Source organism: Numida meleagris, chromosome 14, assembly GCF_002078875.1.
Source record: "Numida meleagris isolate 19003 breed g44 Domestic line chromosome 14, NumMel1.0, whole genome shotgun sequence".
In the NCBI taxonomy this organism is placed as follows: domain Eukaryota; kingdom Metazoa; phylum Chordata; class Aves; order Galliformes; family Numididae; genus Numida; species Numida meleagris.
Genome location: NC_034422.1, coordinates 5,129,286 through 5,146,204, shown reverse-complemented (window position 1 = coordinate 5,146,204; position 16,919 = coordinate 5,129,286). Strand labels below are relative to the sequence as shown.

Genomic DNA, 16,919 nt, shown 5'->3' with positions numbered 1-16,919 from the left:
ATGAATTGCTAATTTTATGTTAATTTCAGTTAACATTTGAACTCGCTGCCGCTTTCTTGTGCAGCATTGAATAATTGTTTTTTGTAAGTGTTACTTTTGCCCAAATGATCACAGACATTTAGGCATTTAAATACGCCAACAAGAGCCCTAACAGGACTTTACAATTCACTTATTTTATTCCTTTATGTGCGTCAGTTTGAGGCTGTCTTAAACACTTTGTTGGAGCAGGTGAGGTTGGTCTAGCTACTATTGGGATCATGTGGGATTTTTCTTTTGTTTTTGATAGGAAGTGAATGCATATATGATTGATATATATTCTATGGTTGTTCCTGCAAATTTTGATTTATGTTCAGAATGGTTTTCCCAGTGTACAAATTTTAATATGTATCTTTGTTGCTGTTTTGTGTTTTACACTTATTAGGTATGCAAATGGATTAAAAAACATGCTGGATCACTATCACAACTTAGTAGAAACATTGAATGAAGCAGAAACCAAACTTCTTGATGACCATATTCAAGAACTCTGGAGAGTATTCAAACCAGGGCAAAGAAGACTCAACTGGAACTCCTTAGGTAATGGAGATATAGTTTAAAAATGGCCTCAGATACTGACTTTTCAGTTAAAAAATCTCTTCAATTCTGCGTTTTATCTGCTATACCAGATGAAATCAATATATTCCTAAATAGTACATTACATGCTATTGCTGTAGTCTAATACTACATTAGGCAGGGTCTGATCCAGGAGGATATTTCTTATGTTTTCATTAAATATAAAACATTAAGTGGAAATGGATATAGACTCTTCAATCTGAAAGGGAACTGGATGAAGCATTAAATGAGAAAACATGTAATCTATCTGCAGAGTATTATTTTTATTTCAGTCACATCTCGTTGTCATAATTTTGATAGATTGGTGAAAGATTTGGTAAAAGAAGGAAAGCAAATGATTATGATTTATTTCAAGGTATCGCTGACTTTATAGTCCGATGTAAACAAGCTATCAGGAAGTTTGAATTCCTCGTCAATCAGATTCATGCTAATTCTGGAGACATAAATGACAACCTTCTGCTAATAGAAGCAACAAATCTTTTTAAATTTCCGCTTTCAAAGAGTGGTGATGAACTTCCTAGTAAGTCTTCATACTCTAGTTTCTGAGCTCTGTGATGTTTTATTTTGTTCTGTCTGCATTTTTTAGTTGCTAAGACCAAACTGTATAACAGTTCCAGGAGTTGTTACAGTAGTATTTCATGGTGTATCACAGGAAGCACAAGCAGTGCTTCAGAACCCTAAAGCTGACAGTGTCAATGAGAAGAACTTAGAGGTAAGTATACAGATAGATAATTTGATCAGTATCTACCTTGCTTTTGATGACTTTCCCCCTAGCTTTCCCTTGGGTTTCTCTTCCTTGTATGCATTAGTGTAATCTTAGACCTGCAAACTGCTTTGAGTGCCAGCTCAACTGAACTCTTTTCCTCAGGGGGAAATTGAAGCAAGGTGATTGTCTCCCATGCCTCCCTGTCACTCCAGTGACAAAGTATGAACGATGAACTAAGACTCTGCAGCAGGATCTGTCGTGATAGGACAAGGAGAAATGGTTTCAACCTAAAAAGGGAAGATTTAGACGAGATATAAGGAAAAAGTTGTTTATGATACGGGTAGTGAAGCACTGGAACAGATTGCCCAGAGATGTGGTGGATGTCCTGTCCCTGGAGATGTTCAGGGTCATGAGGGACCGTGCTCTGTGCACCTGATCGAGCTGTAGATGTCCCTGTTCATTGCAGAGGAGCTGGACTAGGTGACCTTTAAGGGTCCTTTTCAACTCAAATGATTCTGTGATTTCTGACTCTTATGGAGGTTACTTTCACATCTAATAATTGCTATTGAATAATTGAATCCATATAAAATAGGGGTCTTAAAAATTAATAAATTAGCATTATTAAATGAAGATATTTTATTAGTATTTCATATTCACAAATAAAGCCCAGCTAATTATTCCACTGTTGAAGACTGTTAAGTCTTTTGCAGTTATTAACATTATTTTTTGTACTGTTTTGCAGATTTGAAAGAATTTTTTGAGTATGTTAAGTGTGAAAGAGCAAAAGATATAGAACACATGGTTAGAAACTATACTGCCATTCCACAACTGTTAACACAAGTGGAAGAACTTGTCAATAAGAGCAGTGGCAAATCTTCGATATTGGCCTCCTATTATGGATACTGGGAAAAGAGGATTTATCAGACGCTGACGCAGTTAATTCTGAAGTAAGTTAATTTAATGCATTTTTAGTCTTTCCTTCTTAGGTTTTTCTAGATCTGTTGTTCTAAACTCACGAATAATTATATTCTGTTTGAACACCTCAATGATCTGCAGTTTGAAACAGGCTTGTGTTTGGACTGCTTTTGTGCAAAGAGTGGAGAACTGGTAACAAGACAGAAAAGAGACCCGAATTCCAAGAGAATGGGTATTGACATGTTGTTAGCAGGAGGGAGAAAAATGTGCATTTTCTGCAGGGCATGGAGTTGCATATCTCTGCTTTATTTTTAAAATCACAACCTTGTATTACTGAAGAATACAGTTTTGTAAATTTGTTGTCTGGGTGCCCAACGCATTCCTGTAAAGCAGGGAACAGCAGTACGAGAACAGTGGTTTGCTGGATTATGATTTACCTGGGGCAAAGGAGGTTCCTATGGCAAGATGTTATAAGATGTTACAACATCTCTAACAGAGAATCGCAGGGCTATAGAAGCTTCCCAGCCATCTCTCCCTCTCATGATCCACATCTTTAAACCGTAGTCTTAGGATTCTTTTGCACTGGCGTATCCCCATTCATTTCGTTCAGTAACTTCTTTTAGTTAGCCAAGGTTTTGCATTTAATCAGTCTTAGTGGGACAATTTTGCTCAGATACACATCAGTGTTTACAGCTGAAATAACTATTAACTGACTTCTGACAGATATGCTCGCATATCTAAATGCACGTCATAATTGAAATCTCTCTTGGGCATTTTGATCTCCCTTGGGCAGCTTGTTGCTATCTTTGACATGATTTTTTTCCTCTCCCAGGAATTTGCAAGCTTTTAATGCAGCTGTTCTTGCAAATGTGCCACTGTTCCAAATAGAAGCTGTTTTGTCTCCTCCAAAGATAATCTTGCAACCTAATGCCAGTGAAATTGACAAAATGACAGTACAATGTATCCGAGACTGTGTTGAGGTCACAAAGGTGATTTTTGATTAAGATTTACTTGTTGTCATATTTCGCTTGTGATTACAATGAATTAATCTCACTTTATGTTTGGGCAAGTATTAATGTCAAAGGGAAGATTCATAATGGTTTTTCGTGAAATAAAAATATCCAGTACATTGTTCTAATTTTAGGAATTTTCCTAATTTTGCAAACTGATAACACAGGAAAGAAATCGCCATAATGCTTTATGCAATTTTTACTCAGGTAAAATGATTTGCTACCCCATAAGGACATAATTTAGTTCTATAAATCAGCATACATCAGAAGGAAATACTTTTCACTGTTGATGTTGCTTTCTGATGTACAAATAGGCTGTCAGAGTGACAATATCACTCTATATTAAAAATCTCCACATTTACAGGTCTCCATAGAAAGTAGCAAAAAAAAACCCCAAAAAACAAAAAAAGACCAAACAGTTTGGAAAATGTTATGAGAAGGACATCTAGGACACATTTAGTGCAACCAGTTAACAGCAGACGAATTATTTGGTTTTCTGACAAAGATGTCACAATATTTTCTTGTATGAATATGATCATATTGAAATACTTTTCAGAAAAGAAGCCAAATGTTATGACTGCAATCCTGTGTGCCCTCTGTTGATGGAGAAATTATTCTGAATGTTATATGAAATGGCTAAATTTAGATCAAGTGTGCTTCCTAGGCTTAGATTTGCTGTTCTGCTAGACTGCTTTATACAGCCTGTCTAGTCTAATACCTGTTTCCCTGTGCTATGCTATGTTGTCACTCAGTGGAGATTTTAAAAAAACAGACTGAATAATGCATGGAAAGATTTTGTTAGGATGAAATTAATTCTTCTCTCGAGTGTTTGGGAAAGTATAACCCAGGAGTGTACTACCTTTTGGCTTGCCTAGGCTGCACTGAGTGAAGAGGAATTGTCTTGGGCCACATAGAAAATGTACAAGATAGTTAAGGTATATAAGTAACAAAATTTATTTTTTAATATTCTTTATTAAAACATAAAGAAGAGGACAACAGAAACATAAAACTAGCAGGTTGAACATGTATGAAATAACTTCATGCCGTCAGAAAAACAGTTGATTCAAGAAATCATTCACGTTACTTTGTACATAGTCTCCTAAATAGCGATGAATTATTTGACTAACATGACTCTTTACAAGGTAATTATTTTTCAAACCTGTCTTGAAAACTCTAGCATTTTGTGCGATGGATGCATGGCACGTGTACTGAATGTCCTCCTCAGCATGTTGCAGAAGATGAAGTTATCACTTTCAGCTTTTACAGTGACATCTCCCAGAACCCTCTGATAATTGAGCAGGCTGCTCTCATCATTCAGAATGTCCACAGAGTCCTAGCTTCTCTCAGCAAGTATTTGAACCCCTGGGAGAGGTATTGCTTTCTGTGGACACTGGACAAAGACATGGCCATAAAGAAGCTTGCTGATGAAAAGCCTTCCTGTGTCACCTTCGATGAAAAGTTTCAGTTCTACATGAGGATAGCTCAAGAAGTCACTCAGCAGCCCTTGATAAAAGATGAACAATTTATCAGACTTAGTATGAGTACTTTAGTTTCTGCAGTGGAGAATAAAGCTAAAGACTGGTTGATTTCCCTTGGAAAGTTACTTAATGAGTTTGCAAGAAAGGAACTCTTCAGTCTTCAGGAGGAGATTGGGGTAGGTGTTTTGTGTTCTTGTTGTCTGATGCAGTTCTCACTGATTAGTAGGTGACCATTTGAACCTCTCTGAATTAGTTTGAGTTGTCTGATGTGCTCTAGTATTCCATACGTATAGAGGTGAGCTGTCACTGTGTAGCTAGGAAACAAGAGAGAACAGTAACATGCAAAAAAAAGGAGCTTTCTCATTCCTATGTTTGTGAATGGTTCATGTAGGTAATTCTGAAATTCCTTTGAAAGCACCATTTACAGCTTCTTTTTTTGGTGTAACAAAACCAACCCTATTGTATTGGTATTTACTTTTTGTTCATTTTTTAATTTTTTTTCGTATTATGTTTATCACATAAACTAGAAATGAAAGAGTCAGCATGTTATTTACTTGTGTTTTGTGTTTCAGTAAGAACTGGCTAATTACTTTCCCGATATTGCCTCTGGAAATTATTTTTTTATTCTTACAGAGATTATCAGAGAATCTTAAGACACCTCCTGATTCCTTGGAAGAGCTGAAAATAATCCTCAGTACAATTACAGCTATCAGAGGCATGTCATTTACAGTGGAACTGAAGTATTTGGACATCTGGGAGAGATACCGAACTCTGGCAATGTATGATATTCAAGTAAGTGAATGTTATGTCTTTTCTCATAAAACATTTCAGATTTGAGGTATGGTCACAAATGCTCCCATGTGAATGAATAATTGTTCTCCCATTAAGACATTTCCCAAAATCACAGTATTGTTGAGGTTAGAAGTGACATCTGGAGATTGTCTAATGCAACCTCCATTCCTGAAGCAATAGCTCCATTTTAAATGGACATATTGCATGTGTTTAAATCTGATTCATAGAATCATCTAGCTTGGCCTTGAAGGTCATCAATTCCAATCACCAACCTAACCTACTGAGTTCCATCACTAAACCCTTAGCAATGTCTGTTAGTGCCACCTCCACACATCTGTTGTATACCTCTGGAGATGAGACCTCCACCGCTTCCCTGGGCACCAGTTCCAATGCTTAGGCACTATCTATATGAAAGAATTCTTCCCGATGTCCAGTGTAAACCTACCCTGGTGCAACTTAAGACTGATTAACTTAAATTCTGTTTCCATCTTTTGCATTTTTATAATGCACATCTTTCTCACTTTCCTGTGAGTATTTATTTCTTGTGTGAAATATTACTGTTTTGTTTTAGGTGGCTGAAGAAGAGCGAGAGATGGCTAGCAAGATTAAGGAAATGTGGGAGACTCTCTTCTTTGAAACATCAGTAGTTGATCACAGCCTTGGAAGCGTAAAAAGAAAGTTCACAGAGGTAGTATTTGTAATTAAATTGAAAAAAAAAAATAGAAATGGAAGGGAAAACAATTTAAACTCTGTTCTCTTTAGATTACAAAGCAAGAGATTGAGGATTACAGTACAAAGGTAGCAGATTTCTTCTCTAAATTCATGGCTGTGGGACCTGGTGCTGTTGGAGAAGATCTTGATAAAGGTAAATGGATTGAAGTGTGTAAAGTGATGTCTTAACAATATTACTCTTTGGAAAAATCATCAAATTTTATGTAAAACAAGAAAATTTGGTTTCCTTATTAACATACAAACTGATCAACTGATCAATATGACGTTTTTAGTACTGTAATTTCTAGAGACTATATACAAATGCTGTCTTATTTATTCCCTATAATCCATGGGAGCGTTTATCTAGAAAAATTTCTATCCTTTTCCAGGACTGGAACTCATGGCCATTTTTGAAAAAGAAGTGGAAGAACTGGAAAAAATTCATCAGGAACTGGGCAGTGTTGAGAAACTTTTTGACTTGCCAGCTAAAGTGTATCCTGACTTAATGAAAGTGCAGAATGATATGAAAGGTCTAAAGCAAGTCTATGAAATTTATGAATTACAAAAAGTAAGTGTATGCACACTCACATTCAGGCACATGCCACATGAAAAGGTGGGACATAGAAGAGCTCGCGTTGTCCTTTAGTTACTGTCAACTCTGTTCCTTTGCATGAAATAAACTGACGTGTAGTTCACCATCATGAAGTCAGTTTAATGATATTAGTAGAGGAGAACAGGACTTCTCCATAGTGAACCAAACGCATACATTTATCAGATAGCAGCAGATATGCATTTCTCAGAAATTACTGGATGGTCTTACATTGTACATGTCTCCTGATCATTTCAGTGGGACTACTTTTGGATGTACAGGTGACAATGGATATCTCAGGCTTTAGCTGGTCTTTTATGTTTTAAGAAGCTTTACTTTTTCAAAATTAAAATGCCCTGATCAGTCAGCAGCTAGACTGATTGCCTGTAAAGTATGCTCTTAAGAATGATTTTCCTCTTCTCCATGTTTACTTTTGATATACTCATAGTTTATTTTGGTTATTAATCTGTCTTGAATGTTAACCTGCCTCTTTCTCTGTTTGTAAAATGTTAATACAATCACACATATGCTGACTGTGGTCTCTAGATCCTGCTGTACTGGAAAATAAAGAGAAATATGATTTTTTTTTCCTCCTGATGACCTTGTTCCCAGGCAGCTAAAGAGGAATGGGCTCGGACACTCTGGATAAATCTCAATGTCCAGCTTCTTCAGGAAGGAATTGAAGGATTTCTAAAAGCCTTTCGAAAGCTGCCCAGACAAGTCCGCAGTATGCCAGCAGCCTGTCACTTGGAAACAAAATTGAAGGCATTTAGAGACTCCATTCCTTTGTTGCTTGATTTGAAAAATGAAGCTTTAAGAGAAAGGTTTGCTTTTATTTATTTAAATCCATTTTTTAATAGGTAGGAAGTTTGTGTTTTGCTAGAACTTTCCATTACTGGGGTCATGCTGTGTCCTGTAGCTTGAAAATATCTCCTTAATGAACTTACATAATAGCATGCAAGTAGACTATGATGACTAGGGTACTTTGTATTTTTAAAGCACTAATTCTTCTTAAAACTGTAAAGTGCAAAACATGGCTTCATTATTATATATTGAATTACATTTGTCTTCATTTTACTGTATCATGATATAGTTGCTGATATATCAATTTTATACAGGCATTGGCAAGACCTTATGGAGAGAACAGGCACAAGATTTGAAATGACAACAGAAACATTTACTTTGGAGAATATGTTTGCTATGGAACTTCACAGACACTCAGATATTATCAATGAAATAGTTGGAACAGCTGTTAAGGAACTTAACGTCGAGAAGGTAACTTCAAAATCATAATAAAACAAAAATGACATTGATTACAGCAGTTTTTTTAATGTGAGCTCTTGATTGGCATGACAGTAAGTTCTGCCATCTTCAGGGAGCTGGTGTAATGTAAACAAATCAATAGCTCTGTTAATAAGCTACAACACAATGCAAAATCCTGGCTATCGTGGCTTTCACAGCAGTATATGGATTTCTGCTAAGACAGTAAGCAAGTTTGGTCTATGAGAAATGGAATTTATTCTGTTTCAATCACGATGTCTTGAAATAAACCTCTTTATAAACCAGTGCTAGAAATCTTGCAAAAATTTTGTTGAATTAATTGATTTCATTTTTATGCTACGATGACAGTTCTCTAATTTCTAAAGACTGAAACACGCATCTTTTTATGCTCACATGCAGGCTATGAAGGAAATAGCAGAAACATGGGAACACCTGAAATTTACTGTACAAATGTACTTCAAAGGCACCGAGAAGCGTGGCTTTATTCTGGGATCTGTAGATGAAATTCTAGAGATTCTTGACGACAACAGTGTCAATCTTCAGAGCATCTTGGGCAGTCGTTTTGTGGGTCCTTTCCTTTCAACTGTTCACCACTTGGAAAAAACTCTGTCATTGATTGGTGAAGTAATTGAGGTAGGGAAGAAAGTGTTGGACTAAATAATGAATGTTTATTTATAATCAGGATTTTCTTTTTTTGTTTTAATCTTTGATGGTAACATTTAACTCTTAGATCTGGATGGTGGTTCAGAGAAAATGGATGTACCTGGAGAGCATCTTTGTTGGCGGAGATATAAGATCGCAGCTTTCAGAAGAAGCCAAAATATTTGACACTGTAGACAGTATGTTTAAAAAGGCAAGTAACTGAATTGACTTGTGATCATTAAAATTATCTAGTGGTTTTTTTTGCATTCAGCTCCATAGCTGTGGCCTTGTGTTCAGAAGTGTCAGAAGAATGCCCTTTTCCTGTCATGGGTTGCATCTTTTTACCGTTAATGTGATAAGAAGCTTATAGATGTATGTAGGTCCTTAACTTAGAGAGATCTATGCTAAAAAGGCCTTGCCGGTGTAAAAACACTGTTGCCATATTGAACATGTACTCCCAGTATGAACGTGGCTTACTTTTCCTTTATCTGCAAAATTAAGATAGTACTGTGATTCTACAATGCTATGCATGTACTTGAAGTACGACTGTACACAGGAACAAAGTCAAGCACATGCTTATGCTTGCAGGGCTTGGGATGCAGGCTTGTCTTACACTTGCTTTTACAGTAGTATCTTCATGCTCTCAGCTTTGAGAACATTCATACTACCTTAATATGCTCAAACAGTACTGCAGTATAGGAAACCGTATTTAAAACTAATTCACTATTGAAAGAACTTGTACTGCTTGTGCAGTCTGTTTTATCACTAGCTAAATGTATTTTAGTATAATTCACTGCTGTTTGATATTTTCTAATTTTATTTTCTACGTAGATAATGGATGAAACTGCAGAAGATCCAACAATTAAAAAATCCTGTGAAGCCCCAAATCGACTATCAGACCTCCAACATATAAATAACGTGCTGGAGAAATGTCAAAAAAGCTTGAATGATTATTTGGATTCGAAGCGAAATGCCTTCCCAAGATTTTTCTTTATATCTGATGAAGAGTTGCTCAGTATCCTTGGCAGCAGTAACCCACTTTGTGTCCAGGAACACATGATAAAGGTGGAGTGTCTGGTTTTCCAAAGTGCCCTTTACTTTTAAGCGCTTTTAAGCACTGAGTAAATTATTCTGTACGTGCTGTTAAGTGTGTGCTAATATTTCCTGTGTACAAAGAACATCTTGGCAGCTTCTTCAAGAAACTTCTGAACAAACAAATCAAGCAGTTACGGTAGAGAAGGTTCAAGATACAACATAATGACCTATCATTAAATAAACTTCCTATAGGTCCTGAGAGGTCTTTTCTTTCTAGAAAAAAAAAAGTCACTTGAGTCTGATAATTTGCTTCTTTACTGTGCAGTGGAGCTGCTGAGCTATGCATCAGTGTTTGTATTTGATTACTTAGAGTCAGATCCGTTTCTCTTTGAAGTCTGTGAAAATTTCCTTTCAACATTAAATGAGGGCTAGGTACACTTGAATCTTTCAAGCTTGATGTCTCATATGTCAGTTTCTTTGTTGGTGCATTTCAGATGTATGATAACATAGCTTCCCTGAGGTTTCTGGATGGTGACAGTGATAAGAAAATCGTGACGGCCATGATTTCAGCTGAGGGGGAGGTGATGGATTTCCGGCAGGCTGTAGCTGCAGAGGGCAGAGTGGAGAATTGGATGACAGCAGTGCTAAGAGAAATGAGACGAACAAACAGACTTCTCACTAAGGAAGCTATTTTTCGATACTGTGAAGACAGAAGCAGGTGAAACAATCAGTGTCAAAGATAATACGAGTACCTTGTATGTTACTATGAACCCATAGTGATACAGAAAAATAGGAACTTCATTTTCTGATTTATACACAGCTTAGCCTGTACTTCTGTAATACAGGAGGAGTACGTATACCTGCATGTGTAGTGTTTTAAGTAACCAGAAAAAAATGTGTTATTTACTCTAAGTGATTTTCTGAGTCTTAAATTTCCATTTTTAGTAACATGTGCACAGTTTTTCTCATTATGAAGTCTGCCTTGTCATTGTTACACATGGCATAGGTAGTTTTTCATGAGAATGTTTCTTAGACTTTAGAAATAATCCATAACACCTTGATTTTACTCATCTTTATAAAGTTTTGATCATGTTGTAGTTGTAGAAGTAGGAGGGACTTCCTATTCTTTGTTGTGATCGTTTACTTAAACAGTAACGTAGACTCCCATACTATATGTGTTTGCCATAGAGTTGATTGGATGTTACTCTACCAAGGCATGATGGTGCTGGCTGCCAATCAGGTGTGGTGGACGTGGGAGGTGGAGGATGTCTTTCGGAAAGTGAAGAAAGGAGAAAAACAGGCCATGAAACTGTATGCTAAAAAAATGCACCAGCAAATTGATGAGCTGGTTACTCGCATTACAGCGCCTTTGAGCAAGAATGACAGGAAAAAATACAACACTGTTCTCATTATTGATGTTCATGCCAGAGACATTGTTGATACATTTGTCAGAGACAGGTAAATCCTCAGCCTCCTGAGAAAATACCAAATCCATACTCTATCCTTTTACCTCATGTGTGCACATCTCTCTTGTGTAGCATTCTGCAGGCTCAGGAATTTGAATGGGAAAGCCAGCTGCGATTTTATTGGGACCGAGAGCCAGATGAGCTGAACGTGCGACAGTGTACGGGCACATTTTCATATGGTTATGAGTATATGGGTTTGAATGGACGTCTTGTGATCACCCCACTTACAGATCGTATCTATCTCACATTCACACAGGTATATGTTAAAGGAGTTTTTTTTAACTAACATGTACTTTTAAAATATACTTCCATGCCATCACATAATTGGCAACTAGGACATAAAAGAAAGTAGAAAAAAAATACAACAATGCAAAAATAAATATGTAATAAGTAGGTTGCAATAGTCTTCTGAACTAATTGCTTTGAAGATAATATAGAATGCATGCACAAACAAGATTTAAGGCTTGTTGTATCCATGGATTTGTTTGTGAATTTGCTACCAGCTTAGTACAAATGCTTTGTGTAGCAGAAATGCTAAGTCATGGCTTGAAACTGTGATTGAACACCTGGTAGGAAGGCAGGGCCAACCCAGGGGAGCTCAGGTGCAGACCTCGTTTAAGGGTTAGCAGTGGAGGCAAGGGTTTCTCACTGGAGATCCCTGCCTTCTGAAGGTAAGCAGCTTCTTTCCTTTGTTTTTGTGCCCACGGCTGTTGTATTTGAGCAAATCCTCACTTTCTGCAGCCTTTGACTTTGCTGCTCTGCTGTCATTGCTGTGCTTTCCATTGGATTACGCTTTGCTTTTTGGTCTGTCTTCAAAGGCTTTATCAATGTTTTTGGGAGGAGCACCAGCAGGGCCAGCAGGTACAGGAAAAACAGAAACAACCAAGGATCTGGCCAAAGCACTGGGCTTGCTGTGTGTGGTGACAAACTGTGGAGAAGGCATGGATTTCAAAGTAAGTTTTTTAAGATCTGTATTCCGTGGGAAAGAACCATTTACTGTTCTTTTTCAGTGCACAGGGTAAGGACACATTTTGAACTTCTGAATATGTGGCTTCTTTAAAGTTACCATGCCAATTGGTAATGAAATAGAGTAAAAAATAACTGTTTTGAATAAATGCTGGAGGGAATTTGAGGATTCTATCTATGCTTTCAAACAGGGAAACAGTGGCTAAGTGATGTGTAGCTCGTTATGGGCTATCTGCACTTGGCAAATAGTTATTGAAAGACCTTAGGACAGATTGCTAGCTCCTGCATGTATAAATATCCAGAGATTTTACCCAGTTGTTAAGAGTTTTAGCATGCTCCAGTTTGCTGATGTGGATTTTTTAATGTACTCATTGCTGAGATGTTTTTCTTCTTGTTGTTAGGCAGTTGGTAAAATCTTCTCTGGTCTTGCCCAGTGCGGAGCATGGGGATGCTTTGATGAATTCAATCGTATTGATGCTTCTGTGCTTTCAGTCATTTCTTCTCAGATTCAAGTTATTCGAAATGCTTTGATGAATCATCTGAGAACATTTCAGGTAAAGATTAAAAAAGAAAAGTAATTGTGAAGGCTGATCTTGTGCTAGCGGCCAAGATTCAGGACTGGACCCCACTGGTCGATCAAAGGCCTATTTCTTTGATAATTGTTTTGAGCTGAGTATTTCAGACTCCAGAATATGCACTCTTAAGTTTTGGAGATAACTGAATTTTTGCTTATTTCCTAATCCTTTGCTAGATCCTTCCCTTGTGAAGTGGGAGAAAAGTAAGCTAAATAGAAAATAATAATATAAATAGTAATTAAATGGACCTACATGAATATCTAAAGCTGAATTTTTAACACATTGTCCTAAGTGGACGTCCCAGTAATGGTGTTTTTCAGCAAATGGTAATATTTCAGTTCCAAACACACCTTGTTTTAATGTTTTCTTATGCTTTTAGTTTGAAGGACAAGAAATTAACCTTGATAGCCGAATGGGCATTTTTATTACAATGAATCCTGGTTATGCTGGCCGGACTGAGCTCCCTGAGTCTGTAAAAGCTTTGTTCAGGCCTGTGGTTGTTATTGTACCAGATCTTCAGCAAATCTGTGAAATCATGCTCTTTTCTGAAGGATTCCTTACAGCAAAGGTCAGAAAATTTTATTGCTCTCCATACCCTTGTATGCATATTCAGTATTTTGTTGTGATTTGACGCTTGTGATTATTTAACTCTCAAACAGATCCTTGCCAAAAAGATGACAGTGCTATACAAGCTGGCAAAAGAGCAACTTTCTAAGCAACATCATTATGATTTTGGACTGCGAGCCCTTAAATCAGTGTTGGTGATGGCTGGGGAATTGAAAAGAGGATCACCAGACCTCAGTGAGGTAGACTTGCCACTTACTTACCCTTGGCAGATCATACTTGTCATTGGGAATAGTATATGTTTACACATTCACTGTAGCTTGTCTGTGTTGGAAATAGAAGCACTGGTGTTCTTTGTCTTATTATTTTACTGTGTTCTTACTGAGCTTCACGGTGCCCTCTGCCAGCAAGTTAGCATGAGAATTACATAGGGAAACCTATAAAAAATGAGGTGTATTACTTCATGTGTAGTGTAGATATTAAATCCAGCATGCACTATTTATCCCAGATAAATAGTAAAAGCTAGTTTCTGAAGATAGTACCCAAAGTGGGTGCTCCATTCACGCTGTTGTACATTTTATAGCCCAGGCAGTACAGCATACTTATGAATGAAAGTTTTTCAATGCTGCGTTGACTACAGAATTTGGGAATGTTTATAAAACAATTTGTATTTTAGCATCAAATCAGGGAAATTATAGTATGACCACTCCAGCCATATAGCATTTTGTTAATATAGTTGAAAGAGGCAGCATGTTATTCTTAACTATTGGTCAACTTAATCCTTTTAAAATGACCTCTTTTCCACTAGTTAACTGAAGCCAAGAAAGCATTCTCAGAGCTGTACTAAAGTAATCACACAATGGTTTTTAGAGATGTTTGAAATTACTACATATTAGATGATTGTTTAGCCTCTTGGTAGAGATTGATTCTGCTATATTTTGTCTAGGATGTTGTACTGATGAGAGCTCTACGAGATATGAATCTTCCTAAGTTTGTGTTTGAAGATGTACCTCTCTTCCTTGGCCTAATCTCTGACCTGTTTCCTGGCCTGGATTGCCCTCGAGTCCGCTACCCTGACTTTAATGATGCTGTAGAACAAGTGCTGGAAGAAGGGGGTTATATTGTTTTACCAGTTCAGGTATAAAAAAATCTTAATTGTCTGAGTTTTTGTTGTAACCTGGAGGCAAAGTATGCATTGCTGCACTCCAGAGTGGTTCCAGGAAAGCTTAGTAGATGTAAACCAGCTGCTGATCTGGTCCATAGATTTATGGATAGCAGTCTGTTGAATTAATATGTACTTTTTCAGGTGGATAAAGTTGTTCAGATGTATGAGACAATGTTAACTAGACACACTACAATGGTGGTTGGGCCTACCGGAGGTGGCAAATCAGTTGTCATTAATGCTTTGTGCCAAGCCCAGAACAAGTAAGTATACAACTTGATACATGGAAATTGGGTTGTAAAATGGCATTATTCACACTTGTGTTGTCATGTCAAAATGAATAATAACTAACCACAATATTTGCTTGGGTTAGCATGAGATGGTATTACGTCATCATAATATTGCTTCTCTTGCTGTATTTCTAGGCTGGGGTTATTGACAAAGCTTTACACACTGAATCCTAAAGCTATGTCTGTGATTGAGCTATATGGGATTCTTGACCCTACCACACGAGACTGGACAGATGGAGTCCTGTCAAACATTTTTCGGGAAATCAACAGGCCTACTGACAAGAAAGAACGAAGGTAGACAGCTAGAAATCATTGTGATAACTTTTAGTTACTGAATTTTATGACAAGTTTTATTTTTTTTAATGTAATGCGAAATATTTGATACTGTGCTAGTTCAGAAACAAATACTAAGTGAATACAAAGTGCTGAGGGGGTCTTTCTATTTCTTGGAAGTTCTCTGCCTCAGTAAAATGAATAGAAACTAAGCAGTTATCAAAAATGCAGGGGAGGCTTCAAAACACCTAGACTGACATTGATGCCTTTGATGGAAGGCCTGAGTTCTGAAATACATGACTGAAATGAGAGATTAGTCACTGTATCCCTTGGCTCCTGTATCCACAGATACATTCTGTTTGATGGAGATGTAGATGCTCTCTGGGTTGAAAACATGAATTCTGTCATGGATGACAACAAGCTATTGACCCTGGCAAATGGGGAGCGGATTAGACTTCAGTCACACTGTGCTCTGTTGTTTGAGGTAGGTAATAGCTGTGCTGTTTAATACATGGGAAGGGTTAGATACGGCTAGGTCTACAAAGCCTGAAAAAGTGGTTTTAGTCTGGCTAGTCTTTAAAAGTATGATTATCTGGTATGGTTACTTCACAGGTTGGTGACTTACAGTATGCATCTCCTGCCACAGTATCCCGCTGTGGTATGGTCTTTGTGGATCCGAAAAATCTGAAATATAAGCCTTACTGGCAGAAGTGGGCACAAGGAAGAGAAAATGAGGTGGGTATGTCTGCGTTTGGTCATAGAGTATCTTTATTAAATACTGAACTGTAGAAAGATGTGAAAAAAAAACAAAACACAAAACCAACACCTTTGTAAAGTCCGTCTCATCTTCTGAATTGGCTTACAGTTCATTTGTCATTAAGGGCTGCGTTACTAAGTTCCATTAAGCATGTAAGTTGGCCTGAAGTCCTTATACCTGGAAATATGTTCTGTTAGGATAGGAAACAGTGTGAGAGGTGCTGGCTTCTGAAATTAATGACCGAAATTAACACAAAGCCAAACCAACGCACATTGAAGAGTATTGAGTCTGTGGCCCTTTTAAATGCCAGTTGATCCTTTCTTTGTAGAATTTTATGTTGTGCTATGACAAAAATAAAATACAATAAACTGATATAGAGCAGTTTATTTGAAGAGAGAGCCCATGTTCTACACCAAGTTTGATTATAAGCCCAAGTACCCTCCTTCTTCATTTATTCCTAAATTGAGTTCCTCATGCGTATTAGTTTGGACATTTTAGTAAAAAATACAGTATTAATTATATTTCATCTTTGTGTGGTACTACTTGTTCTTCATGTAGATGAAATTTGAAATTTAATATGAAGAGATCAACTTTAAACTGTATGAATTATTGCCTTTTGTAGAATAAATGTCTTTTGTGCAAACAGATGTGATTCAAAGTCTTCCTTTTATTCCAGAAGCCCACTCTTAACTGAAACAATTAAGGTTGAGAGAGTAGCTGCCTTATACCCTTCCTCTAGTCAGTGCAGTAAGACAGGCATCCCCAGATGTTGTTAGGATCATAGCAAGGAGAAATATCATGTTCTTTACCCATTTCTTTCTATTATCTAATGCAACTATGATCCAAGTGTACAAATGCCAGCTAGGTGCTTACAGTCAGGGCAACAAATCTAATCATTAAAACTAAAGAGAGATCTCTGATTTTCTGACTTGTGGTTGTTTCTGTGCAGTGAAGAAAAAAGAAATCAGTTTGCCTCGTCTCCAGAGAGTTAACAGTGAAATTGTTTAGGTCCTTATTGTATACATTTAGAATAAAAACACAAGTTCACAGGTAACTGAAGCATGACAGCTTAGTTACTATTACCTGATGAGTGCAGAT

General features: G+C 37.1%; 1 protein-coding gene across 10 annotated transcripts in view; it reads left to right on the top strand.

The window, feature by feature from the left end:
* DNAH10 (dynein axonemal heavy chain 10) overlaps positions 1 to 16,919 on the top strand; it is a 57,188-nt gene that overhangs the window by 11,268 nt on the left and 29,001 nt on the right. For all 10 annotated transcript variants that reach the window (XR_002443373.1, XM_021412542.1, XM_021412539.1 and 7 more), the window contains 26 exons: positions 422 to 573; positions 965 to 1,129; positions 2,058 to 2,262; positions 3,063 to 3,219; positions 4,418 to 4,894; positions 5,352 to 5,510; positions 6,082 to 6,198; positions 6,273 to 6,375; positions 6,611 to 6,789; positions 7,423 to 7,634; positions 7,929 to 8,085; positions 8,491 to 8,724; positions 8,822 to 8,944; positions 9,565 to 9,798; positions 10,263 to 10,486; positions 10,957 to 11,226; positions 11,307 to 11,490; positions 12,053 to 12,187; positions 12,602 to 12,754; positions 13,155 to 13,343; positions 13,435 to 13,581; positions 14,286 to 14,477; positions 14,646 to 14,764; positions 14,927 to 15,085; positions 15,413 to 15,548; positions 15,677 to 15,799. Coding sequence is in view for 9 of the 10 variants with exons in the window: in XM_021412542.1 (XP_021268217.1) it covers positions 422 to 573; positions 965 to 1,129; positions 2,058 to 2,262; positions 3,063 to 3,219; positions 4,418 to 4,894; positions 5,352 to 5,510; positions 6,082 to 6,198; positions 6,273 to 6,375; positions 6,611 to 6,789; positions 7,423 to 7,634; positions 7,929 to 8,085; positions 8,491 to 8,724; positions 8,822 to 8,944; positions 9,565 to 9,798; positions 10,263 to 10,486; positions 10,957 to 11,226; positions 11,307 to 11,490; positions 12,053 to 12,187; positions 12,602 to 12,754; positions 13,155 to 13,343; positions 13,435 to 13,581; positions 14,286 to 14,477; positions 14,646 to 14,764; positions 14,927 to 15,085; positions 15,413 to 15,548; positions 15,677 to 15,799 (4,705 nt within the window). In the remaining variant the exon portion in view is untranslated. The remainder of the gene's footprint in view (positions 1 to 421; positions 574 to 964; positions 1,130 to 2,057; positions 2,263 to 3,062; positions 3,220 to 4,417; positions 4,895 to 5,351; positions 5,511 to 6,081; positions 6,199 to 6,272; positions 6,376 to 6,610; positions 6,790 to 7,422; positions 7,635 to 7,928; positions 8,086 to 8,490; positions 8,725 to 8,821; positions 8,945 to 9,564; positions 9,799 to 10,262; positions 10,487 to 10,956; positions 11,227 to 11,306; positions 11,491 to 12,052; positions 12,188 to 12,601; positions 12,755 to 13,154; positions 13,344 to 13,434; positions 13,582 to 14,285; positions 14,478 to 14,645; positions 14,765 to 14,926; positions 15,086 to 15,412; positions 15,549 to 15,676; positions 15,800 to 16,919) is intronic.